This window comes from Pezoporus wallicus, unplaced genomic scaffold (assembly GCF_028554395.1).
Source record: "Pezoporus wallicus isolate ANWC-B61680 ecotype Strahan unplaced genomic scaffold, APGP_CSIRO_Pwel_v1 contig_8837, whole genome shotgun sequence".
Lineage (NCBI taxonomy): Eukaryota > Metazoa > Chordata > Aves > Psittaciformes > Psittacidae > Pezoporus > Pezoporus wallicus.
Window position 1 is genome coordinate 1,834,994 of NW_026636730.1, and position 27,176 is coordinate 1,862,169.

The window sequence follows — 27,176 nt, forward strand, 5'->3', positions numbered from 1 at the left end:
TGGAGAGGGGCTTGGGACAAGGGATGTAGGGCCAGGCCAAGGGGAATGGCTTGAACCTGCCAGAGGGGAGACTGAGATGAGCTCTTAGGCAGAAGCTCTTCCCCGGGAGGGTGCTGAGGCGCTGGCCCAGGGTGCCCAGAGAAGCTGTGGCTGCCCCATCCCTGGCAGTGTTCAAGGGCAGGTTGGACACAGGGGCTTGGAGCAAGCTGCTCCAGTGGAAGGGGTCCCTGCCCGTGGCAGGGGTTGGAGCTGGAGGAGCTTTAAGGTCCCTTCCAACACAAACCATCCTATGACCCTGTGTGCTTCTCCTGAATGTCTTTCCATGGCTCTCAGCCCCCAGGCCAGGTGTGATGCTGAGCCCAGCACTGTGCTGGTTATCACTGTCCCAGAAGATGTGTAATTTATGTGTCCTCCCTGCTCTATGCTGATCTAGGGCGACAAGGGGTGGGTGGCTGCTTGGGGACACCGTGGAGTGCGGCAGGAGGAGTTTTGGAAAGGTACTTTGGGAAGGTGCTTAGTAATGGTGTAAGGCTCTTTGGGAAGGTGCTTTTGGGAAGCACTGGGAGCAAGTGCTTTGGGAATGTGCTTTGGGAAGGTGTTTTGAGAAAGTGTTTTAGGAAGGAGCTTCGAGAAGATACTTTGCAAAGTTGTGTGGGAAGGGCCCTCGGGAACATGCTTTGGGAAGGTGTTTTGGGAAGGGGCTTCGGGAGGAAGCATCAGGAAGGTGTCTTACCAAAATGCTTTTGGAAGGGGATGTGGGAAGGGGCTTCAGGAAGGTGTTTTGGGGAGGAGCCTGCAGAAGACGCTTTGGGAAGGTGTTTTGGGTAGATATTTCAGGGATGAGCTTCGGGCCGAGCCCGGGGCGGGGTGGGGGGGGGGTCATCCTGCAGGAATGTGCGGGTGCGGATCGGTGCGGGGTAGCGCGGAGCTCCGCGGTCACCTGCGCTCCGGCGCCTGCAGTACCGCCGGCCGCCACTGGGTGGGGCGCCAGGGCAAAGAGTGAGCGGCGGCGGCGAGGGGGGGGCGCTGCCGGTGCGCTCCAGGGAGCGGGGCAGGGGGGGGGCTCCTGCACCGGGATGCACCGGGAACGGGGGGGAGCTCCCTGCACCGGAGGGAGCATCATGAGCCTGGGGGGGTCCCACCATAAGGGGGCATGGTGGGGGGGTCCCCCGGGAGGCACGGCAGTGAGCGGGGGTATAGGGTAAGGGGGGGTTCCCTCCACTGGGATGCACCGGTGGGGTGATGATGTTGGAAGCACCCCTCACTGGGATACGCGGGGATGCAGTGTGTGTGTGGAGGGGGGGGGGTCCCTGCGCTGGGATAGACTGGGAGCAGCGCCCACGGGGATGCACAGGGGAGAGGTGATGGGTGGGGAAGAGGAGGGGGTGGTTCCGTCCCGGGGCACCCAAGGAGGTGACTGGGGAGGAATGGCTGCACCCGCCCGGGGATGCTGCGGGGGGAATCCCGCACCCTGGGTCCAGCCCGCACCGGGAGATGCGGGAAAAGGGATCCAGGCCCGGCTGCCCCCGGGGTCACCCCGAAGTAAAGGGAAAGGAGGGGGAACCCCTTGGCTCCTCGGGAGCTGCAGTTTGGGGGGGGGGGGATCAGTCTATCTCAGCGCTCTGCAGACTCAAGCCAGCTGGGGTGGCTGGAGGGGGGCGCGGGGCTGGTTGGGGTTGGGGAAGCAAAGGAGAAGGGGGGGAACTCAATGAACTTTTGTTTTCCCTGTAATCTGAAGCAAATGCTTTGCAAAACTGCCTGTGAGCAGGCAGCCGGATACCTGCCTCTGCCTCCATCGCGGGGGGGGGGGGGACGGGACAGGCTGGAAATGCACCCCTGGGGTCCCCCAGCCTGGATCTCTCCTGTCCTGGAGAGCACTGGTGAGGAAAAGAGAGAGGAGGCAGGCCAATCACCCCAATCCCCCAAATAATAGGGTGTGAGTGGCATCTAGCACCCCCTATAATAATGTGGGGGCAGAAAGTAAATCACTGTAATGGTCAGTGATCACCGGGAGCAAATAATTGCGGTAGGGATCAATGCAAGTAGGCAAATAATTGGGGAGGGTTCATTGCAAGGGGCAAATCATTGTGGGAGGGTAAATCACTGCAAGGAAGGAAGTAATGGGAGGGTAGCAAGGAGGGAAATGGGGTAAAGGAGTCAGAGTCGTCATTGGGATGGTGAAGTGTTGTAAGGAGCAAGTAATGAAGGGGGGGTGATCAGTAGAAAGAGTAAATTATTGGGGAGGGGGGGAGTCATTGTCTGGGGCAAATTGGGGGGTGTGTGAGGGTAAATAATTGCCTGGGGTGAATTATTGTGGGGGATAAATCACTGAAAGGGGATAAATGTGGTCATTGAAGGGGGATGGAACACTGAGGGTCATTCTTGGGAATCAAAGGGGAATCTCTAAGGGTTAAATACTGGAGGGGGTCATTGTAAGGGGGAAATCATTTTGGGGTAGATCTTGGGTGTGGGAATCATTGCAAGGGAGGAAGTCATTTGGGGTTAAATACTGGGGGGGGTTATCGTAAGGGAGAGTCATCAAGGGTTAAATATAATGTAAGGATCATAGCAAAGGGGGGTTCACTGGGGGTTAAATATTGGGGGGTGTCTCAAGGGGGAAATAATGAAGGGTTAAATATTGGAGGGAGCATCACAAGGGGGGGAATATGAAGAGTTAAATACAGGGGGGTCGTCGCTGGAGGGGGAATGATTATTAAGGATTAAATATTGGGGGTCCATAGCAAGAGTGGGGATCACCAAAGAGGAGTGGGAGTCATTGGGGGGGGGGGGATGATGGGAGGGTCACCCCTCATCATTAAGGGTTAAATATTGGGAGGTTGGGGGGAGGGTGATTTGGGTATGGGATTGCTTTGGGGAAGGGGGAGGTTGATTTGGGAAGGGGTTTGATTGAGGAACGGGAGGGTGATTTGGAGAAGTGGGGTTGATTTAGGTAGGGAGGACTTGGTTTGGGGAAGGGGGGGGTTGATCTGGAGAGCGAGTGGGTTAGTTTGGGAAGGGGGAGACGTTGGAGAAGGGGGGTTGATTTGGGAAAGGGGGGTGAGCGCCGGCGCTGAGCCGCGCTTGTCTCTCCGCAGGCCGAAGGTACGGACGGCGGCGGTGGAAGAGGAGGAGGAGGAGGAGGATGAAGCCGCGGAGCGCGGCGTGACCGGGCTGCGGGCTGCGAGCCAGGGCTTCTCCTCGGCTCGGCTCGGCTCGGTTCAGCTCTGCTCTGCTCCGCTCGGTTCGGCTCGGCTCGACCCGCCTCCCCCCGGAGCCCTCGGCGTGCGGTGGGTGTGCGGGGGGGAGCAGCCGAGCTGGCGGCCAGCCCAGCCCCGGCTTCCCCGCCTCTATATAAACACCCGGGGACTTTCTCCGCCGCTCCTCAGTGCGAGGGGCCATGCCCGCCGCCCGCCTCCCGCACGGCCGGGGAAAGTCTGGGGCTGACACCGCGGCGTGCGGAGCCCCGCGCTCCCGTGTGTGCAGACAGGGACCCCCACCGGCCTGCCTCGCTCCCTGTGTGTAGATACATGTGTACAGCTACCTAGTTCTCGCAGCTCTCCAGGTCGTGGCTGAATTATTTTGTCATTTTTTTTTTCTTTTTTTTAAGCTATTTTTCCAAACCTCGCTTATTTTCTTTGATTTTTGTTTTTGTTTTTAATCCGTGTTTTCCGCCCCCCTTCTGGTGTGTGTGGCTTTGCCTTGGAAGGGAGCAGGAGCCAGAGCATCTGCGCTTGGACTTTTTTGGGGGTCTTTTTTTCCCCCTTTTTCTTTTTTTCTTCAGGGTTTTTATTTTTTATTTGCTGCCCTCACCCCTTATTCGGGGTCTCTTTTTCTCATCTCTTCCCCCTTCCCTTTCTTTTTCTCCCTTTTTCTTTTTATTTTCCCTTTTCCCCCTTTTCTTCTTTCCTTTTTATTTCCTCCTTTTTCTTACCTTTTTTCCTTCCTCCTTTTTTCCTTTTTGTTTTTCCCTTCCCCCTTCCCTTTTCCCCCTTTTCTTTTTCCTTTCCCCTTTTTCTTCTTCCCTTTTTTCCTTTCCCTCTCTTTTTCCTTTTCCCTCCTTTTTCCCCCCTTTCTTCCTCTATTTTCCTTTTTCTTCCCCCCTTTGCTACCCCTTTCCCTTTACCCTCCCCCCTCCCCGTTCCTTATTGCGGGGTGTGCTTTTGCGCCTGTGTCACTCCATCAAGTTTATCCCAACCAAGAGCAAACTTTTCGAGAGGGACCGAGGAGAAACTCCTTTTTGCCACCACCCCCTCTATTTCCCCCCCCCCCCTTTTTCTCCCCCCTTTCCCCTGCTGTTTCCTGCCCTGCCAGCGGCCAGGGGGGCAGCGCCCCCCCCCCCCCCCCGGGCCGGGACCCCCCAGGCAGCCCTCACCGTGCGCTCCGCGATCTCCCTCTTCCCGTGCGTGCGGGTGTGTGGGTGCGAGTGCGGTGCCTGTCAAGGGGCTGTTTCTCTCCCCACCCTCCTCCTCCTCCTTCTTCCAAATATGCTTTTTGCAAGTTTTGATCTCGTCTCGGCACTGGCTACCCTCGCGGCGTGCCTGGTGTCGCTGACTTTGCTGCTGGCCGTGTCCCAACAGCTGTGGCAGCTCCGCTGGGCTGCCACCCGCGACAAAACCTGCAAGCTACCAATCCCTAAAGGCTCCATGGGATTCCCTTTAATCGGAGAAACCTTCCACTGGCTCCTGCAGGTAAGGAGGATTCCCTTCCCTGCCTTCCCTTTCTCCCCTTTCCCCTTGGAAGGTGGGCTGGGACCGGCTTTAGTTCTTATTTTATAAGGCTTTTTTTTTCCTTCTTCTCCTCTCGATTGCATCATGCGGCGAGCCGGCGAGGTAGCAGGGGTTGGGGGGGTCATTGTGGGGGGACACCCCGGAGGAGCCTGTCCCGGAGCGGCCGCAGCTCTGCGCTCCCCGCTGGGGCTGCGGGGGAAGCCGGGGAGCAGCGAGGGAAGCCGAGGGGTCTCCCCCGTGCTGCCCCAAACCTCCTTTCCCCTTCCCTTCCCAGTTTAAATCCTTGCCAAAAGTAATGAATTATAATAACGCCGGGGGTAGGAGGGACCCCCGGCTGTCCCCGCGTCCCGTCCCCATCCCCGGGGCTGCTCCCTTCGGGTTCGCACCCGCCCGGCTCGGGTCCGGTGCTAGGGGAAGCCCGCGGAGGTAATCGGTAGATTAACCCGGGATTAACCTTGCTAAATGCTGAACAGCGGCGGGAGGAGCGGGATCCCCCTCGGACCGCGCGGCGAGAGGGCGATGGCGAAGGAACAACAAAAAAAAAGAGAGAAATAACAAGAAAAGAGGCGGCGAGGGGTGCCCCGGGTTAGGGAGGGCGTGAGGGCCGGGCTGGGGGCACCCCGGGGGCTCGCAGCATCCCGGGAGGGAACCCCCGAGGGTTTCCCACCTCCTCCTCCTCCCAGTAAAGCAAACAGGAGCCTGGCGAGGATGCTCCCGCCGGCAAAGGTCGCGTTTCATTGACGGCACCGCCGAAGGGGACGGGCGGAACCCGAGGCCGCGAAGGGCAGCTCGGCCCCGGCTGCGAGGGCTGCGGTGTCCCGGTGTCCCTGTGTCCCGGTCCCCCGTCAACGGGGATGCCCCGGAGCGTCGGCCCCTCTCCCCACCGCCCCTTTCCCTCCCCGTGGCGCTGAAGGGGTTAACAGCCCGCTCTCAATAGGGCTTTATTTTTTAAAGAAATTTATCAGATTTTTACAGGGGGACCAGAAAAGGGTTCTCGCTTTTCCACACGCTCCGTCCAAACAGAATCCAGCGCTAAAAATACAAAAATTTTTTTTGTATAAATTGGACTCCATTCGAAACTTCTCCCACATAAAGGTCCTCTTTGTGCTGCCCCTGGAAATGGTGTACAAATAACTCTTTATTAATGCCACAAAAAGGACTTTAATTATATTTACGCAGATCAAGAAACAGGGTCACCTGAACATCTAACATTCACAACCGCGCTTTTGTTTCAAAATAAACACACGCGTTCCCCGCCCGGCACCGGGGCTCCAGCGCTCGCAGCTATTCTCCCAGCTCGGGATAGAGGGGGAGGGATTTGGGGGACCCCCCCCCCCCCTTAACCCTGCGGCTCCATCCACCTCCTCGCCGATAAAAACCTCCCGGAGCATGTGGGAAAGTTATTAAAGGCTCTTTAAATCTGGAGATTTACTTAGGCAAATTGCAGCCTTTCGAGTAAATTCGGGCTGGGAGAATTGGAATAAGAAAAAAAGAAGAATAAGGGGGGAGGAAAGGAAAAGGGGGGGGGCTAAGGGAAAATAAAAGGGAAAAAAGGGGAGGAGAAGGTTAAAAAGAGGGGGAAAAAGGGGGGGGAAGGTTTAAAAGTGCCAAGGGAGGTAAAGGTAGAAGTAAAAGGGAGGAGGAGGAAGGTGACGGAGGGCACCGACCCCTCCGGGAGGCGCGGGCAGCGTCGGGCGCCCCGTCGGAAGGGAAGGAGCCGGGTGGCCGGCGGGTGGGGTGTCCGGGTTATCCCGTGTCCCCCCCCATTCCCTTGCCAGGGATACCCCCAAACCTCCATCTGCGATCCCCCCATTACCTCCCTAAGCTTCACCCATAGCGATCCCCGTAACCCCTCCATCACCTCTCCCAGCTTCACCCGCGGGGATCCCTGCAACTCCCCTATTATCCCCTATGGGGATCCCCATATCCCCCCCTCCCATCACCCCTCCAAGCTCTACCCGTGGGGATCCCCACGCGCGTTTGCCCTGCGGTAACACCCCGTCCACGCGTGTTTCTTCCCCCTGGCATCCCCGCAGGGCTCCTGCTTCCAGTCTTCCCGTCGGGAGAAGTACGGGAACGTTTTCAAGACGCACTTGCTGGGGCGGCCGCTGGTGCGGGTGACGGGAGCGGAAAACGTGCGGAAGATCTTGATGGGGGAGCACCACCTGGTGAGCACCGAGTGGCCGCGCAGCACCCGCATGCTGCTGGGGCCCAACACCGTGGCCAACTCCATCGGCGACATCCACCGCCACAAGAGGAAGGTGAGGGGCGCCCACGAGTGACCGCGAACGAGGGATGGCGATGGGGGACACTCGCAGGGCACGGGGTCGCGCCTGGAGGGGGGGAACCCTTTCCCTTTATCCTCTCCATCCCATCCTCGCCTTTTCCCACCGCAGACCCCCCCTCCACGTGCGTGAGAGGTCCCGCGTGGGTCCGTTCCCCCCCAACCCCTTCCGTGTCCGCGCTCGGTGCCTTTGAGGAATTTAAAAGGGCGATGATAGAATGGGGGGTGGGGGGGTCACACATGGGGGGGTGCACCGCAGGGTGGATCTGAGGATGGAGGTGCTGCCCTCCCCTCCCTCCCCCATTAACCCCTCCACCATGCCCCCTGCAGCCGGTTACACGCGTTTTGGGGGCTGAGAAGTGAGCGAGGTCCCACAAGGCTCTTAAAAGGGCGATGAAACCGAAGGGGCGAAGGGGGGGGGGGGGATAGGAATGATGGGAGAGGTAACAAAGTTCGACCCCCCCATTTCCAGGCTCCGCTGATGGGGGTGCTGCGGGGTCCGTGTTTGTTGTGGGGGTAATCCCATGGTGCTGAGCGTTGTATTGGATTTTAGGGATATTGGGGCGCTGATGTCAGGACTGAGCTGGTTGTGGGGATCTGAGATCCTCCTGGGCCTTTGCCTTGTCACTCGGTGCTCCTGGGGCCAGACTCTCCTTACAGCCCCCAGAGAAGCCCCCAGGGGGTTGTTGACTCCAAGCAGATGTGGGGGTCCATCCGCATGTGGCCCCGTCAGCAACGGTGGTGGCAGAGGTGACCAGGCTGGCGTGGCAGCAGGGACAATGGCTTTTGCATCCCATCCTTCATGGGACAGGCTCTTCTCAAGCTGTGTGGGGTCAGGCAGTGGATTTGGGGTGAAGGCAATGTTTCCCCCCATCGCTGTGGGGTGGAGATGGCATAGCTGGCACAGAGAGTGGCACCCAGCACCAAGAGGTGTTCTCTGTCTTTGCAATTACATCACCATTTGCTTGGGCTACTTCTTGTTTTATCCTTAAGAAATGAGATATTTTCCCCAACTTTGTTGTCAAAGAGAAAGGCCAGCAGTTCATGGGGCTCCCCCCATCATGGAGCATAATCTGTGGCAGGAGTGGGGTAGGGATGTGGGGAGCACTCTGCTTTCTTGCAGTGGGAGGAAGGCAGCATCTTTGGCTCCTATTTACTCCCTATTAAGTGAGGGTTAAGCAGCAGCAAGCAGTGATTTGAAGGTGCCTCAAAGCTCCTTTGCTGCTCCTTTTATCTTCTGCACAGCCAGAAAATATTTTGCTACTGCAAAGCAGGCAGCTGAAGGCCTTTGGTTGCCATTCCTTAATAAAACCACGGAATTCCGACCTCAGGAACAGGCACCGGGGGAGGCGAGGAGAGCGTGGGTGATGGGAACGGGGTCATGGAAAAGGGAGGCCTGACCTCTGTGGTATCCTGATGGACTTGTAATTTGTACCACAGCTCAGATGGGGAGTGCCAGCACTAGCAAAGGAGCAACACCAGCAGCGTAGAAAAGGAAGCGCTGCTTTTCCTTGATATTTATAGTTCTCAGTTTAGTGTTTTTTCCAAGTGGGAAATATACGTCCCACCCTAACCTGTGAATCCCAATGCTTTTGCATTTTTCTAACTCCAAAGGCTGGTCTGGATTTCCACTCTCCTCCTCCTCAAAACCTTTTTACCTTCCCAATTTTTGGCATCATACATCATCCTAAACTGGCAAGGATTCTAATTCCTGCCTAAGGGATGTCTAAAAGCCTCCTGAGAACAGGTACTCAGACAAAACACCATGCCAGGATGAGCCTTGCTCCTGTTCACACACCTTCCCACCGCCTTGAGCCAGTTTACCTGTGAGCAAGCCCTTTCCCTGGATAAGCTGTGCAGGATGCAAAAGTAGCTCTTTATCTTTTAAGCTTTCTCTTTCACTGGTGTGAGGTTGGGTGCAGCTGGTTCCCTTCCCTTTGAAAGCAGGAGGTTATCCAATTCCTTCACCTGATCTCCTCTTAATTCCTGTTTTCATGGAGCTGAGCATCTTGTGCATCACACACCCTTGGGTGCTCCCTGGGCCTGGGAGCCCTTGTTTAAAAAGCAGTTAAGGAATTTGAAGAAGATCTTCCTGTGAATGCTTTTTTTTTTTTTGTACCTTTTTAGTCAAAATATAGCTTTTTACTCACAAGTTTCTTAATATTCAGATTTTTTTGAGTCTATTTTGTTCTTACCCTTTTCCTCTTTGAAGTACACTAAGGTAGCACTTAGGGACATGCCTTAGTGATGGACTTGGCAGTGTTACAGTTGGACTCGATGACCTTAAAGATCTTTTCCAACCTGAATGATTCTATGCTTCTAGGCCTGTGCAAACCACCCCTTGCCCTGCACTGAGTTGCACATGCAGAGATAAGGAGAACCTGCTTCTAATGGGAAGAAAATAGATCATTTTGCTCTTGCTGAGATTACAGTGGCCAGATTAAAGCTTTTTCCAGGCCCGGTCCCCTCTACCAGCCAGTGTCTTTGGAGTTCATTAGCTTTTATTGTGTTAAATGATGTTGACTTTTAAGTCTCTCCACCCTGCTGGAAAGGTCCAAGGGGGAAGCAAAAGGTTTAAGATTGAAGCTTGCTCCTTCTAGGCAGTTCTTCCTCTTGGACACCCGGTCTGCACTTCCTCTTGACCTGCTGGGGAGCTGAGCAAAGGACTTGTTGGCAGAAGGCAACATTCTTCACAGAATTCACCTACTTTTGTAGTGAGGATGTAATAGAAATAGTAAAAGAACTGGAGCAGCTGAAAGTTCCATGTAGAGGAGCAGTAGTATTTCCTGGGAAACCTTTTAGGTTGTTGATAATTCAGTTTCAAGCATTGTGGGGCTTTCTGGAGCACCTCTCAAATGCTGTTTTCTACTTCATCTCTGAGCTTAAACCTTTGCTTGCTTGAGAACGTGGTTTCTCCTTCTCTGTCCTTGCCAGAAATTGTACAGAAGGTATAATGTCTCATGAAGCTGCTTGTGGCATAGGGTGGCAGCCAACACAAGGAAAGGTGGAGTGTGAAACCCCATGGGCTCACCCTCTGCTGCGACTCCAACCATTGGGGTCATCTATAGCTCTTACTCCGCAACAGGTCCTTGGTCATCAACTCCTGATCTTTCCAAAAGCCAGTGGAGTTGCATTTGCAACAGCACAGGCAGATAGTTTTACATGATTCCTAGGCAATGAAGCCATGGTCTCCTCTTGATAGAACAGATTGCCACTGAGGTATGAAGATAAGCTTTGTCAAAGAGCTTTATAACCAACATGTTCTTGCACAGTGTTTCTGGTAGCTTGCCATTGAAATCAGCTGTTTTACTGTCCATGTGTTGTGAAGCTTTCCAAAGAGTTTTAGCTCTTCAGTGTAACTTCAAGACCAGCAAATTGTAGCTATCACCACTGGATCTGCTATAGGGCACTGACCATGATAGTGATGGGAGCGGAGACAGGTTGGACAACTCAGTCTCTGGAGTGCTTGGGTTTATCTCTTGTTTCCCTATCTCAGCTTTTCTTTGGGATCTTGTATGGATTCAATATCCTCTTCTCCATCCCTGGGCTACCAGAAGCTTTAAGCTTGTAGGTTGAAGGACTCTGGGATGCTCAGGAGGAACCAAGCCATATTAACAAGCTGTGGTAGCTCTCTGTTTTCCCATCCCCTATTTATTAAAGCTCCCCTGCAGGAAGCTGTCAAAGGCAATATAAATTGGAGAAAACTTCCCCTTTTGGGAAATGACCTCTCCAATCATTAGTCAATTTTGTGCAGGGATGTGACCACTCGTGAGGCAGGACGGAGGGTGAGAGCAGGGCTTGCCTGCGTCAGGATATCGCTTTATTGCCGATGTCATCAGCGTCGGCTCTGTCCTTGGCCCGAGATGAAGCTGGTCGATAAGAACATTTACAAGTAGTAAACAAAAGCAACCCAAAACTCCTCAACTGCCCTCCTGAGATAAATATCTCCTGAGAGGCTGTTACGGCTCTTGGGTCGTGGAGTTTATGTTGATGTCAGGGAAGGATCTGGGCCACCCGTGCTGCAGCTTGCTCCTCACAGCGGCGTTTTGGTCTCAGAATCACCTTGCAGGCTACTGGCAGGAGCAGGCACGTTGCTCTCACATCCAGCTGAGCATGGGCAGGTCTTTGCTCTTTTTGGTGGCAGATTCTTATCTCTTGCCATCAAGTGTAGGATGCACATCGTTCCCTTGGGGTCAGATATGACATATCTCAGGGAATGCCTGCTCTCCTTTGGTATCCCATTGGAAGGGGTGACTGAGGATGGTGCCTGGCTTCTTGCTTCACACTCTGATGCTTTCCCCATCCTGCTCTGGATTTGGTGCCACCTCTGCCATGCCCTGTCCCAGCCTGGCTGTTTACTCAATCCTTTTTACACCTCATCTTAGGTCTGTCCTTATAGACAACTTCAGTTCCCATTCCTACCCGTGAGCTCCAATTTCTACCCATGAAACCCCAGTGAAATCAGTGCATTTGCTCCAGATTTACCACATGTGTCTTCTGGAAGTGTCAGTATGACCTGTAATGAAGGGGAAGGAATTCTGCTCTTAGGCATGGTGATAGCATGTGCTCTGCTTTTATGGGATGTGAGGCCAGCAGGAAGCTGAACTATAGCAAGCAGAGAGGGAGGCAGCCCTGTGAGGGACCCCAGCATCTCAGTGGAGAAGGAAATGGGAATTGGAAACGGCCAGGATTCACAGCCCTTAGGTTTTAGGTTGAGACTGAGCAGCGCCCGGGGCCAGGAAGGAGTTTCCCTGTGCAGGATACGCGCTACGGTGCACGGGGAAGGTGGGACTCAGACTTTCCTCAGAAGCATCCAGCCTTGGCAGGAGACTGCTGGACTTGCCGGGCTCGCGCTCTGTTCCAGCATAGTAATCCCGAAATAGGCACAGCTGGCTTAAAAAAGGAAAAGAAAGAATAAAATAAAAGCAGTCCGTGGGCTGGGTAGACATCCTAGACCCGGAGACTCGGGGAGGAAGCAGACAGTGGTGCAGAGAAACGGCCTGTTTTGTCTCACTGTCCAAAACTACATCATTCATTAACACACCACAATTAATGTTCTGCCTCGGAGGCATACAAGTGTTGAGCTTATTAGCACCAAGTAGAAAGGTCTGAGGCTTTAATATAGTTTGCAAGAGGATTAAGAACACAAAAGGGGCCATAAATTTACAGCCAAATATAAACCAGCTGCTGTGGGCTGGACTGGGGGGGGGGGGGGAGGAAGGGAGGGAAGGACAGGGATGGGGGAGAGGGGTGGGAGGAGGAAGGAGGGATGGGAGGAGGCGGGAATGTACCTTTCACGCTACAAAAAAAACCCAAATCAAGTTGTTAAGAGGGTTTTTAGTGGCTTTTTCTTTTCCTTTCTGCTTTTTTTTTTTTTTGCATTTAAACACAACCCAACCACCCTCCTCTGTGTGACTTGTAAATCCCATGGTGGAAAAGAAACCATTCCCTTCCATCCACCTCCCCAAATCATATCAGTTGCCTCAAGCGGGCTGGATTCCAGCTGCCATCAGAGCTGGCCTGGCTCCAGGCACTTCCCAGTGTGTCCGTGTCAGGCTGCTGCCCCTGTGAGCTTTAATCCATGGGCAAAAGCCACTGGAGCAGGAGAAAAAGCTTTCATTGATGGAGAAGGGTTCCTGCTCGCGGTCTTGGGGAGGAATTTGTCAGCTAGGTTGGCTCATTGACTTTAGACCAAGGAGCGCTGTCATCTACAGTGGTGTAAATCCAGGGTAATTCCAATGGATTAAAAGAAAAAGCCATGCAAAGCGCAGGCTGGGAGACAAATCTTATGTGCTTTTCATAGCACCTTCCACCCCAAAATGCCCTGCGAGGTCAGACCCTGCTTTGGGAAGCTGGGTTGTGTGGGAGCACGGTTACAGCCCAGGAACTGTACGATGGATAACCTGTGATCTGAACCTCTGTAGCACAGGCTTTTCTACCTTCCCATGTAATCTGGGATGGAAGTTGTTGGATGTGCCATAAGGCACAGAGATGATGAAAAGGACTGTTCCTGGAGAGGGACTCTTCAACAGGGACTGTAGTGATAGGACAAGGGGTGATGGGTTCAAGATTAAACAGGGGAGGTTTAGGTTAGATATAAGGAAGAAGTTCATTACTGTGAGGGTGCTGAGGCCCTGGCACAGGGTGCCCAGAGAAGCTGTGGCTGCCCCATCCCTGGCAGTGCTCAAGGCCAGGTTGGACACAGGGGCTTGGAGCAAGCTGCTTCAGTGGGAGGTGTCCCTGCCCGTGGCAGGGGTTGGGACTGGATGGGATTTAAGCTCCCTTCCAACCCAAACCATTCCATGGTTCTATAAACCCTTCCTTGGGCTGCGATGCTCTGTACTGGGTAGAACTCCAGACTGCAGCCCACAGCTCTGCATGGGTCCAGGCTCCACTTCTGAGTAGGAATGGGGGAAGCCAGGAGCTAATCCCAGAGATGTGGAGGAGCCTTTTAGACTCAGGATCCATCCTACGCTGTCTTTGTGTAGCTTTGGTTTTCCACTGCATCATACTCCATCCTTCCAAGCAGCTCAAGTAACCTGCTAAGTTGTGGTTTGTAATATCCCTCTCATCCCTCTGGGGACCGAGTGCTTTGTTTTGGATTAACGATGCTCTCCATTCCTTCTCAGCTGGCACTTCTACCACTAAATATATCTCCCTGTCAGCCAGCTTGCTCTTCAGCTTCCTCCTTAAATTCTGTGGAGTGCCCTTGGGTCATCTCAGCCCTTGTCATCTCCTCCCCGGGCTTAGTTTAAAGCTCAGAAGACGCCTCATTGGTAGTCTGCAGGAGCTCATGTGTTGAAAAGCAGGGACACCTCTGCACCCTCAGATGTGTGTTCATCCCCATATGATGCATGGAGCTCTCTCAGCACCTTACTCAGGATTTCAGGAGCAGAGCTGCTGGAGCAAATGCTTTTCAAGCATCTTTCCACATTGCTTTCCAAGACACCATACATGGTCAGCTATGTGTATTTATTTCACTTTAGGGATCGAGTGGGCTGCACTATGATGTGATTGTTTCCCTCTCATCCTCTCTGTGCATGCCCACCTTTGTGGGCTCCTCTCACACCTTGTGGAACACTCGGCAGAACCTGGGACTAAGTGTTCCCATGGCAGAGCTCTTCTGGTTTCTTTGCCATGTCTGGCTTTGTCTCTAATAGTGTCCATGCTCTGGGTTACTTAAACACATGGGATCCCTTCCTTTTGGTCTGCTCTTTGTGCTTCAGGAAGATGAGGGGGGCACAGCAAAAAGGGAGCTTTTCTCCTAATATTTCTCCTCCATTGATTCCACAGTGGTGGACAGGGCACAGTCCCTGCTGCCTGGGCAAGCTGCTTCTCTCCTCTTTAGCTCTGTGTAAGCTCTTCTCTCCACACCACACATAAAGGATTTAGTATGCTGTCCAAACCAAACGGGACAGCCCATCCCAGCTGGACCTGGCCCTGTGATGCTGATGAACGACAGCTCTGACCATGTGGCTGTGTGCCTGGTAGGTTTGCGGGATGCTCCTTCTCCATGGCTCTGGCCAAAGACATCAGCCACAGGCAGCAAGCTTGTGTCCTGTGGAACCTCTTCTCAGCCAGCTGATCCCACCTTTCTAACCCCCTCTGGCTGGACCCGGCTCCTATTTCTTTGCCACACCTATTCACTGATGTGATACCTTCTTTATCCCTGTGTTTGATTCCCTCCTTGAAGGGTGGTGACAACATGTAAGGTCGATTTTACTCTCCTCAGATGTACTGGTTCCTTGTGAATAAATGGAAAGAGAGCACTTGGAGCAGTGCTTCAAAGGGGGTATAGGCACAGAGATGCTGAAGAACTGTGTTTAGGTATTTGGACAGACTTGGAGCAACCTGCTCTAGTGGAAGGTGTCCCTGCCCCTGGCAGAGGGTTGGAACTGGATGAGCTTTAAGGTTCCTTCCAACCCAATCCAGTCTGGGATTCTATGATCCCTGTAAAATGGGCTAAGAACCCCAAATTGCTGAAATGGAACTGCTTGCATTTTGCTGCTGCTGATGTTGGCTTTTGAGACACAAGGCATTTTTGCACATGGGGTGCTGAGGCAGATATAGGGTGTTCTCCTTGTTCCTTGCTCTGCCCTCCAGCCTGTGCATCATTATTTTAGCCTGTTTGTTAAAGGGTTTCAGACGAAAAGTGAGGTCTCGCATGCCATGTGGAGGGTTTATAGGAGAGATGCTTGGATATGGAAATTTTTATGCTGTAGGGAAATGTGTGTGCTTGGGCTCGTTTTTGTTCTGAATACAAGTGGAAATATTAAATTTTGGAGTTTCTCACAACCCTAGCTGTAAAATAACCCCAAAACGTAGGCATACGGGCAACCCTGAAGTGTGCTTGATCATCATAACGTGGCCTGAGGATGCTGAAACGATCTTCGCATTTTTTTCCAGCACACTTTTTGGCGAATCATTCCCATTTCAGTGTTACTGCCTTTTGCAAAGGCACTCCATTCCTCTTCTTCGGCTGGGCTGAGTCTGGAGACTCCAGCTACTGGATCCAGATTCCCTTTGGAGACAGGTTGCGGTGTTCATGGAGGTCTTGCACTTCTCCTTGAGAGAGATTGCTGCCTTTGTCTCCACACTCCCCACCTGCAGGCAGTGCTATGCTTTGATGGGCAAACCCAGCGTTGTTCATTTTGTGTGGCTGGGAGCTGGAACTCTTTTCCCTCTCAATGGGCCTGGATTCCTCCTGTGATGGAGTGTGGCAGGACACCATGGAGTGGTCCATGTGCTCCATTTTCCGATTACAGCATGGGGGGAAAAGGCATCAGCTCTTTGCTGCAAAGCCCTTTATAAACAGACAGTGGGATGTCAGGGCAGCAGTGGGGTTTTGTGGAGGTCCTCTCCTCTTTGTGGTGCCTTGCATAATGTTCACAACTGTTTTTGCTGTGTTTTCCCTTTGCTCACACTCCCAGTACTAAGACAGCCTCTTGCCCATGAGCCTTCTCATCCCATTCCAAAACCATCACAGTTTACAAGCCTGCTGGAGCGTGGCAGTGGGCTCCATGTCTGGCAGCCCTGTGCCTGATGCCAGAGAGAGGCAGACATCCATTATAATGTGACGACAGGACAGGGTTGGGACAAGCACTGCTTGGTCTTTTGAAATGGAGGAAGAAATAGTACGTCTCCAAGTACTATTTCTGCTTTGGATGATGCTTTGGATGGCCAAACCGCTGGTGAGTGCCAAACTGGTTGGTGAAAACATCTCCAAACTCATCGTGCCTTCGTTTGGTTGGGCCAGCAGCTCTGGCTGACATGGGCTGGATGAGATGCAGGTGTCTGATCCCAAAGCATAAGTTTTCCTTCTGGAAGGGAGGAAGGAAAAGCTCCGTTCCTTCTTTGCCATGCTGGTGTGATGGTTGGGAGCAGGAGAACTGCAGATCATGGATGGCAAAAGGCAGGGGCTGAAGCTGGTGCTTTTAGAGGCTTGGCCAGAACCAAGGAGGGGTAACATAGTGAGAAGCACTGTTCCTGCTAGCTTCTCATCACCCCAGCCACTAACTAAAGCCTTTGGTATGCATGAAAACACTGGATTGAAGCTCAGGACTATTCACCTGAATTTCCTCTCCTCTTGGGTGTAGTTTAAGGATTGGGCTGCAATATTCCCCAGCCAGTACGGGGTGGCAGTTCGCTGTCACATAGAGCTGGATCTCTGCAGGAGATCCTGGAGCTGAGACACTGAGAAGGAATTTTCTGCCTTAGGAAAGCCATAAACCTTTAAATATCCTGTTTCCACTGTGCGGTGGACTCGGAGGTTTCCAGACAGGCTCCCTGGGTGGTGGAGTCTCCCTGGGTGCGGGGTGAGTGTGTGTGTATGGGTGTAAATGAATGTCCTGAGGCAGAGCAAACCCCAGGACTTGGCTCTTATGGGACATATCAAAATGTGAAAAAGATGGGGTCTCTTCCCAGCATCCCCCAAAATCCTGGCCACTGCACTGGCCCTGTCACCAAGGCCACCTGGCCGGACCCCCACTGCGGCTGGGCTATGGCAGCTCGGTGTTAGCAAAGCCGAGCATTTTCTCATGGTTGATTTTGTCCCTCGGGAGCTCTGGAGCAACTTCTTATGCACCGATGCTCTTTGGCTTTGCCTTGCCTTGCTCCGTCGGGTGGCCGAGGCGTTCGTCTCGGCTTCACTAGAGGGCGCAGGAATTTTAGGCTAGAGCCGCGGAGGTTTGTCGGGGAAAGTTGGCTGCCTTTTCCTCCTTTTTAATCAACTGGAAAGATGCAGGGTTGAACTGGAGGTGACTGGAAGGGGATCCAGACTTGTGTCTGGCTGGGGAAGGATCTGCTGACATCTGGGATTAGGCGGCGTGGAGCACAGCGGCGGCGAGCGGACGGGACGGTGCAGTGTGGCTGGGATACGGAGATGTTGGATGGCCCCGTGGCCAGGAGCTGCAGGCTCCAGCAGACGTGGGGGGCATCTGGCTGGGGCCGGAGGAGCCTGAGAGGAAAAAGGACAGCTCAAAAAAGAGCAAACCTCCCCCCCCCCCCCCCCCCCCCCCCCAGTGCTAAATGCTCATCCTTTTTCAGGCTGGGCAGGTGCTGTGTTGACATCCATAGGGCCTCAGTCTTCTCTTCCTGAGGGTCCTCTCCTGCGCACATCATTCCTTGGGACAGGGATTCTTCTCTTCAGAGTCTGCCTTGGTCTGCAGGGTGCAGGTCTGGGCCCTGGCTGGTTCTCTGCACCACTGCTGCAGTTTTGCACAGTAAGACCAGAGGCATTGCTTGGGCTGCTGTAGTTTCTGCAGGATGCAGGGGATTCCTGAGCACTTGGCCTGTGGGAGACACTTGGGCAGAGCTGGGGAGGACAGGGTTTCTGACAGAGGCCATCTCCATTGGGACGGTGTCTCCAAGGAGGGCTGCAGCCCCAGTGTTCTTTAGGCAGAAGCTGTCCCTTCATTGGCTCTGCTTTTGACTGGGAAACTGAGTCACGGGAAGTGTTTGTGGGAGGCAAAGTGGTTCACTGGGGGTTTCTTTACTTATCTCAACTGGATGGGAAACATTTGTGTCCCTTCACCAGCCCCACTCAGGAGATCCTGTCCCATGCTTCATGTCTTCCAGCCCTCCTCCAGCTACCACTGCATCAACGCCTGATGTCCTGCTCGTGTCCCCCAGGAGCCATCCTTTTCCCAGCTCCCTTCATACCTTCCCCAGGCAGCTGAGGAACTCAGCTTTAGCACCTCCAGCTTCTCTTTGCCAAGCGGCTGCTTTTTCACCCCCTCACACAGGCAGCTCTGCCCGAGCATCGCTGCCCTTTCCAGGCTTAAAAATAGCTTGTGAAGTGCAGGGAGGCGGCAGGAAGCAGCAGCCGCACCATCTCGCGCCCTGGCCGTGATCTCGCCGCCCCGCTGTTCATTCATTCACTCATTCATTCATTCCTCCCTTCCCTTCATTCATGCCTCCGCTCTGCATTGCCATCCGGGGACCGCTGTCTGTCTGCAGGCGGATCTGTCTGTCGGTCGGACTGCATTTTCTTTCCCATGCCGTTTGCATGCTGGCGTTTCCATCGGGAGCCTCTGAGCTTGGCCCCACCGTGCGTTGTGTGATGAGTTTTACTCAGGGCTCAGCCCGGTGTATTATGAAGCGGCTCTTGTCGAGCCTCCTGCCTGGGGGCTGCGAGGGGACAGAGGTGTTATTTCACCAAACAAACTCCCAGTGAACGATGTGCATTAGCAATGAGGGGTCGCAGCCAGGAAAATATTACCTTTCCCTTTGAGTGCTGACTGCGGAGGAAATTCTCACATTTACAGCTCCAGCGAGCCCGGCGCTCATGGAAAGAGGGGGTGGCTTTGATTTCTCTCCTCTTTTGATAACTTTGCAGCCCCCCCACCATGCATTAAGCCCCCTTTGGGAACTGGCCACCGGTGGAGGCTACACCAGCTTGCAGCTCCCTCCTTGGGAGCCTGTTTTGGTTCGATTTGCCCGGAGGCCTGGCATGCGGCGGTGCGTGCGTGCGTGCTGCATGCGGCTCCTCGTGTGTCTGTGTGTCTGTATGTGTGTGTGTAGGTTAATAAAATATAAACAAACAGCACTTTTTCCTCCGGTGCACTCTGGGAGGGATGCGGCCGGGGATGCTGAATGAAAGCGTGCGCTGTGGGCTGCGCCGGGGAGGGCTGAAGGGACATTCCTGGCATTGCTGAGCTCCTCATGCAACGTGGGCCCTGGCCCAAAACTGGAGTAAGGAGCCGTTAGCATCGGGGACCTGGGGAGGTCCACTCCTGCGCAGTGTTTACTCACAGAGCCTAAATTAATAGTATCTGCTGACATCAGGGTTTTTTCCCTGGTTTCCCAAGCAAATGAGCCGTGTGTGAGTGCAGCCTCTGCGTACGTGTGTGCTTCTCTTCCTCATTTGAACCCTTGTCTGGGCTCAGCTAGATTGCACAGAGACCCCAAAATACTTGCTTTACTTCATTTTTACACTTATTAACAGAAGGGGGTTGATAAGTGGAAGAAGCCGCCAACCCTCCCCTTTGAGAGAAAAGCTTGTGTGTGTTTGCCTGAGTGCACAACCACGTTAGCCAGCAGAGAATCCCCATGGAAAAGATGTATTAGTAGTATCCAAGTCATGGGGTGAATGTGACTGGGGGAGCCTTGAGACATGGAGCTGTGGGAAAGCAGGTTCCATCCGTCCCTCTGTGTGCAGGGTGAAGCGTTTCCTCCCATCTCGGCTTAGCACCGTGTTATTGCCCATCATTTGAGATGCACTGTCCCTGGAGACATTCAAGGCCAGGGTGGATGTGGTTCTGAGCAACCCGATTCTATGATTTGTGATGGTTGTAGTGGGCATCAGCTGATATTTCTCCATCAACCTTTTAGGCAGCTATTTTTGGGATTGGTGATTCTGGATGATGAATTCTGGATGATGACATCTGCTCTGCATAGGAGAGCTGTGGCATCCGTTTTGGTGGGCAGAGGCTGGTTACAACAGAAGGCAAAGAGTAGGGTGTTGGGACTGCATAGAAACATCTGCTTGCTCTCTTTTGTAGGTTTTCTCCAAAATCTTCAGCCATGAGGCACTGGAGAGCTATCTCCCCAAGATCCAGCTGGTGATCAAAGACACTCTTCGGGCCTGGAGCAGCAGCCCTGAGTCCATCAATGTCTACCACGAGGCTCAGAAGCTCACCTTCCGCATGGCCATCCGTGTCCTGCTGGGATTCCGCATCCCAGATGAGGAGCTCAACCGCCTCTTCGAGGTCTATCAGCAGTTCGTGGAGAATGTCTTCTCCTTGCCTGTGGATTTGCCCTTCAGCGGCTACAGGAGGGTAAGAGATTTGGGTCAAGTCCTCCACTTGCCGATAGCACCCACCTGAGATTAATGGGGTGATTGGTATAGAATCTCTCTATACATCTATATATGGAGTGGTTGCTATAGAATCTCCAACTCTATAGGCTGCCGGTGGGATGTCTTCTCACCCTCTGACCTCTAGAAGCAAGTCCATTTTGGGCTATAAAGTTTAATTTGGATGGAGTGGAGAGGAAGATCCATTCATAGGCTTTCAGGGTGCTAGGGATGGCAGTTCAGTGCAAGGGAGAAGGCAGTCAGGACTTGCCCAGGTTTAATGAGCAATTTCTCCTCACTTGTAGCTGGCAGTTTTGCTGCACTTATTTGTTTGTGGGACCTTTCTCCTGTTACTTTCCTCCTGTCCCCAGGGCAAAATAGGTCAGTGGAACTTTAGATTCCAAGAACTATTCCAGGTTTTTGATGAACGATGCAAAATGAAAATGTAACAAAAGACACTGACAAAAAGAAAATATATTCTTTTAATGGAGAATTTTGGCAACAGAAATCTGGGGTTTAAAATCTGTTTCTTGCGATTATCACTGCAAATTTTGTCCCTGTTATTTGACCACTGGAATGAGCCCATTTGCCACCCTGAAGCATCTGCAGCAGCAGGTTAACCCGGTGCAGCTGCACTCAGATAGGAATTGCTTTACTGAGTCCAGGTGATAAAATTGCTTGGGAAGCCCATTACGATCCTGGGAAGAGGATCCTTTTGGATGAATTGGCTTTCCTTTGAGAGACAATTTTCCCAGGGACTGCCACACATCCCAGGGTGAGCCAGAGGCCTGTGAACTGGTGCAGTACTGGGGCTCCCACATCAGACCTATCATTTGCACATAGGTGCTGATTACTCCTGCCTGTAATTTCGCCTACTTTGAGTTTACTCCTCCTGCCCAGGGGAACAACTTCAGCATCTTTATACGTCTCTTTAAGCATCTGCAATTGCAGTTGTATTACTTGGATATGTTGTCCTGAACATGTCTCAAGCTCCTGGGGATGCTGGGCTGGGGGTGGTGGTGCTTACATTGTGTCTCCCGTGGTCTGATGGCTTCCTGCTCCACAGGGCATCCGGGCACGTGAGACACTTCAGAAAGGGCTGGAGAAAGCCATCCAGGAGAAGCTGCAGAACACGCAGGGCAAGGACTACGCTGATGCACTGGACATCCTGATAGAGAGTGGCAAAGAACACGGCAAGGAGCTAACCATGCAGGAGCTGAAGGTAAAGAGCTTCCTCATGGTCACCTTTGGCTTGCTGTCCTCAGGGCCGGGGCTCCCTGAAGAGCAAAGCATGAGCTTCTGTAAGGAGGACTTTTTGGGGCCAACTTGAGATGACCAGTAAGAGCTGGGGGACCACAATGTGTTGTTGGAGCTGCAGATGGATCCTGGTCTGGTGGGTTGTGATGCCAACAAGCTAGTTGATGGGGCATTCTTATTTGCACATCACACTTCGTCCTTTCAAAAAAGCATTTCCAGGGAATACCAAAAGACCATGCAAGTTTTCTGGAGCTTTCAGGCTTTACCAGCTTCATCCCTTGACCATCCACTTTTACCGTGTCCTCTTTGCGGGGCATATGAGCCCTGGCAAGCTGTAATCTGCAGCAGGGTCATGGCATGACTTGTCCTTCATGTGCCAACCCCAGGGCTTTTTCTCCTGCCTGTATGCTCCTCAGCATCCTTCAAAACTCTGCAGAAAGCTGTGCATGGTGGGTATCCAAGACCTGTGCCTGGATATAGAGATACCTTGCAGTTAGACTTGACCAGGCTGGAGAGCTGTTGGGAAAAGAACTGCCCCATGGCACCCCGTGCGCCTGCCCCTTGATATGCCATAGCTGCTGTTCTGCCTATCTGCCTATCCCCCGTGTCTTAGCCTGGCTTTGCTCTTATCTTCCAGGATGGTACCCTGGAGCTCATCTTTGCCGCCTATGCCACCACTGCCAGCGCCAGCACCTCTCTGATCATGCAGCTCCTCAAACACCCCCGGGTCCTGGAGAAGCTGCGTGAGGAGTTGCGCAGCAAAGGCATCCTCCACAACGGCTGCATCTGCGAGGGCTCCCTGCGGCTCGACAACATCAGCAGCCTCCAATACCTGGACTGTGTCATCAAAGAGGTGCTTCGCCTCTTCACCCCCATCTCTGGGGGGTACCGGACAGTGCTGCAAACCTTTGAGCTGGATGTGAGTATTGCCGTGTCTCCAAGGTGTGGCTACACCGTGAGCTCCCCAAAACAGCCTTGTTGTTGCATGTTATTGCATATCTTGCTTGAGCGTGGCTTAGATGAGACCTCAGGGAGGATGAATTAGGTCCTGCTGGAGATGGGAGGTGGAACTGGTGTGGATTCAGAGCAGAGTGATGGGATCTGGCCCATGGCAGGGAAGGGATGCGCTTGAACTGTCAAAGAGGAGACAGGCGTGATGCTTCAAAGAGCAACTCGTGACAGGGTTTGACGCCAAAATCTGAGCTGGGGTGTGGCAAGGGAAAGGTTTACTGCAAAGGGCATCTCCAGGCTGCTGGCTGACAGGCAGATTACTCACCACGATGGCTGGAATTTCCTACTAGCAAAACAAAATCTTGAGACCTGCCTTGTTGCTGTAAATCCTATTAATGTAATGATTTGAGTCGGAAACCTTTTAAAATGCTCAGGGGATGCTAAATCCACCCAATTTCTCATCACCCAGGCCCTGACATGTGCACTGGGCGTTGGGCTGACAGGAGGCAGGATGTGAGCAAAGCCATGGGATGCTCTGGGGAGATGCTTCCCTCTCTGCTCGGCGGCAGTCAAGCACCAGGGGGCTCCTGGTAGGCAACTCCTGCCAGTGACCACAAAGCAAGTAAATAACAATGGATCATCCGGAGGGTCTCTGGGACAGAGACGGGAATAAACTCAGGATTACCATCTCCCAGGTCTTTGCTCTGCGCTTTCTGGTTTTCTTTTAAGTCTGCATCATGCTTGAGTAGTAAACCTAAAGAAAAAAGGGAAAAAGCAGACAAAGCAAAATGGTTTTATCTTGTCATCCTGCTCCCTCTCTCTTTACAGTAGAGTTGACTCTGGTTTTCTCTTCACCCCCTCCCTCTTCTCTGCAGGGTTTCCAAATCCCCAAAGGCTGGAGCGTGATGTACAGCATCCGGGACACCCACGACACTGCCCCCGTCTTCAAGGACGTGGATGTCTTCGACCCTGACCGCTTTGGTCAGGGTCGAAGTGAAGACAAGGACGGCAGGTTCCACTACCTCCCCTTCGGAGGAGGCGTACGGACCTGTCTGGGCAAGCACCTGGCCAAGCTCTTTCTCAAAGCATTGGCCATTGAGTTGGCCAGCACCAGCCGCTTTGAGCTTGCCACCAGGACTTTCCCCAAAATCACCCTGGTGCCCGTGGTCCACCCTGTTGATGGACTCAAGGTCAAGTTTTTCGGACTGGATTCCAACCAGAATGAGATCCTGACGGGGACAGATGCCATGCTGGGGGCAACTGTGTAAAGCCCACGCTGGTGGCACGAGGGACGGGCAGCCGGGGGATGGAGGGTTGGGATGGGGACAAGGGGACGAACAGGAGGGGAGGAGAGAGGGATGAGGAGCTTCTCCACGATGCTCACTTCGCAGAGCCTCCAGGTCGGGACTGCTTTCTCCACCGGTGAAGCTGCCAAAACCGTTTTGCTCTTCCCACGTGGAGCAGAGAAGATGTCACCGTGCATCTCCTTTGTTGGAAAGGAGTAAAGAGTTGCAAAACCCAAGGCGAGCTGGGATGTCTGACCATACACAGTATCTAAATATTATAAATATATATATATAAATATCTATAAAACACTTCTGCTGCCAGGAGGAGCGCTGCAAAGGCCCGGCTGCGGGAAAGGCTTTGGGAATCAGCCCACGATCAGAGGTCTGGCGTGCCTGGGTGGCTCTTGGGTGGCCTCTGATCTTTTTCTTTTAACAGTGTTAAATTAGCTGGTGATAACAGTGTTTTTGGGGTTTTTTTATTTGTGGCTTTGTTGGGTTTTCCCGTTTGTTTGGCTGTGTTTTTTGTTTTGGGGCATTGGAGGCTTTTCTTGGCAAGGGGGAGACAAGTGATGCCCATTCCCATCCCGTCTCCAGGGCAAGCGGGGAAGGTGGAGCTGCCGTTTGCCTCTGATATGGGACCTAAAAACCCTGTGGTGTCTTGTCTGGGCCTGAATGGATGGGGAGCCATCCCCCTGAGGCCTTGGACAAGTGCATATCTGCATTTGGGGCACTGGGTAAGGGAAGGGGTGTCCTTTTTGTTCTCGTTGAGTTTCCTGCTGCTGCTACACGGCCTGTGTGCACCCATTCCCTCCCCGCAGCCCCTCACCAGCCCCTTTCCCATGCAAAGGCATCCATTTTTGGGCATTTTGTGGTGCCTTTGTTCTCTTTCAAGGTGCAGGCACCAAACTGCATGGCCCTGCCGACCCACCGTGGCTCTGCAAGCACCACGGCACTGAGCAAAGCCACCCCACTCGGAGCTGCTCATTTCAGTGTGTCTTCTTCCACAGGAGGTATTTGCATTAAAGGTGATCTCTATAAATAAGCCAACATCTGCATTGTTTGTCTTCTGTTTGGGTTTTATTTGGCGATGGGAAGAGCTCAGCAGGAAGGAGAGTCAACAGTGGGCTCCTTGCAAGCTGTTGGCCCCATTCCACCACTAATCCAGGAGATGGACCATGCTCAAAGCTTCTCCAGCACAAGCAAACGGTCACCAAGGTATCTTGTATTTGGTTTGCTGGGTGGGTTTCTTTAATTTTCTTTACTTTATGCATGCAAGAAGCTTCTGGGTTGAGTGTGAGATGGGTGGCTTGTGTTGAAAACAGACATGGCCTTGCAGGTGGGTGCAGAACAAAAGTTCCCTAAGCACCCCAGCAGGCGTTTGGTGCAGACCAGAGCGAAGCACCAGGTTGGGAGATCCTCTATGACCTGAAGCATCCCTGCCCATCCTGCCCCACTCCTCTCCCATCTGCTGCCCTCCGTGGTCGAAAGACCAACACAAGGAGCATGGTTGAAACCTCTCCTAACTGTGACAGGAAAAGATCTTGTGCTCAGGTAGGCAGCTTGGCTTACAGCTTTAAAGGTGTCCAGATAAGTCAAAGGGGTTGAAATAAGAAAGGGCGAAGGGGCAGATGTGGCTTACCAGGTTGCTTTGCAGGTTGTGCTTTTGATGAGTGGGTGCCTCTTTGGAAGGTCAAAGGAAGTGTGAAGCGAGTGATGGTGATGGCTGCCTTTGCCAGCCCATCGTCTGGTGGGGGCAAGGAGGAGGGAGGCAGTGTTTTAGCCAGGGGAAGCACTTGAGGTTGGATTGCCGTTAAGCCAAGCTGCCACAGACCCTCCAGGAGCATCCCAGTGGATGGTCCACTCACACCAGGGTGCACGGCTTGATTTTCAGGTTGGTTTAACCTCAAATTAAACTCCCAGACTTCTAGGAGATGCCATTCAGACCCAGATCTTGCCTTCTGGTTGATAAACAACGTGCCAAACCCTATAGCAGGGTCTCAGGAGTCTCTTTCTCTGCGCACGGTGTCCCTGAAGCAGAGGCTTAGTTACTTTGCCAGCCTGGAAATTTGGAGTGAAACACCACTAGCTCAGGCACTGTTGAGATTTCAGGTGTTTTCCTTGTCCCCGATGGAGAGAAAACTTTCCCGATGATAAAAGGAGCTTAATCACAATCAAAATCCCAAAGGGCAAAGAAGCAAAGGAGAACATAAACCTGGATACTGTGGGAAGGGGTAAGTGCCCCAGGGCCAGACATTTGGGAAGGGAAAGTGGCAAAGGAGGGTGCCCATGGTCTTTGTGGATGACAAGCACTTGTAGGACATGGGGACAGGGGCAGAAGGTGGAGGGTCTGCAGGGTGAAAACCCATCAGTGACCCGTCACTGCCTGCTCTCCGGGAGATCCCATTTCCATCTGAGACCTGTCAGAGGGGTGATAAAACTGTACTCAGGGGAAAGGAGGCTGAAAAAGGGGAAAAGCAGGAGAAGGGAATGGATGACAAGGATAAAAGGTCTGGTTAAAGCTCATGGGTGGCTTTGTGCTGCCCTGTGGTGAGCAAAATCTCTTTGGCAGAGCTCTCCATAATAGCTCGGTCCCATGTGTGCTTGTGGGAAGGGTTTCACTGGAATGATTTTAACTTCCAATGTGAAAAACAAAGTGAAAACCAAACATGCTTTTGAGTGAGTGGTTGATTGGAGAGCGGTAGTGTCAGATGCACACATCCATTATATATATATGCTTACATCATGTGTATATATAATGTTTGTGTGTGTATTTAATCTAGGCATAAGTAAGTCATGCTTTTGTGTTCTTTTTTCCATTCCTAACTAATATAACTTGACTAAAAAAGTTGCTGCAGTGGGTTTGCAGAATAAAGCACTTTGAATCTCAGAATTGTTTGATTTTTTTTTTCTTAGCACAGTCCAATTTGCTATAATATTATTTTATACACAAAATTTTGGGGTTTTTTTTTGGTCTGTCTTTATAAACTATTCTAAGTACTATTTTTGTTATAATTCAAAATAGATATTTAGTATAAAGTTTTGCTGTTAAATATTTGTTCTTTAGTAAAATATGATTTGTTTTTTCCCTCTTTATTGTAAACAGTGTCTGGAAATAAATATTAATATGTTTTATCACAGTTGTTTTTTTAATATTAAAAAAAAGAAAAAAGCACTTGTGGGGTTTTTCGTTATGAGATTGGTGCCGTGTGAACATGTGTTTCAGTCATGTGGTTTTTAATATGTATATAATATTCTGTGTCGCATATTAAAATGGATGTTGTGTATTTTGTGATCTTAAAAAAATAAATAAAATAATCCATGTGGCTATTTTATAGACTTCCATAATAAAATGAGTTGAATCTCCAAACTTTATTGTT

General features: G+C 52.4%; 1 protein-coding gene across 1 annotated transcript; it reads left to right on the plus strand.

The window, feature by feature from the left end:
• Positions 1–4,167: 4,167 nt before the first annotated feature.
• On the plus strand, positions 4,168–24,854 carry LOC130594977 (cytochrome P450 26B1). The gene is made up of 6 exons (XM_057401285.1): positions 4,168–4,688; positions 6,764–6,988; positions 20,013–20,288; positions 21,372–21,527; positions 22,200–22,481; positions 23,389–24,854. The coding sequence occupies exons 1-6, from the start codon at positions 4,485–4,487 to the stop codon at positions 23,779–23,781; spliced, it is 1,536 nt and encodes a 511-aa protein (XP_057257268.1). The 5' UTR covers positions 4,168–4,484; the 3' UTR covers positions 23,782–24,854.
• The last annotated feature ends 2,322 nt before the right edge of the window (positions 24,855–27,176 follow it).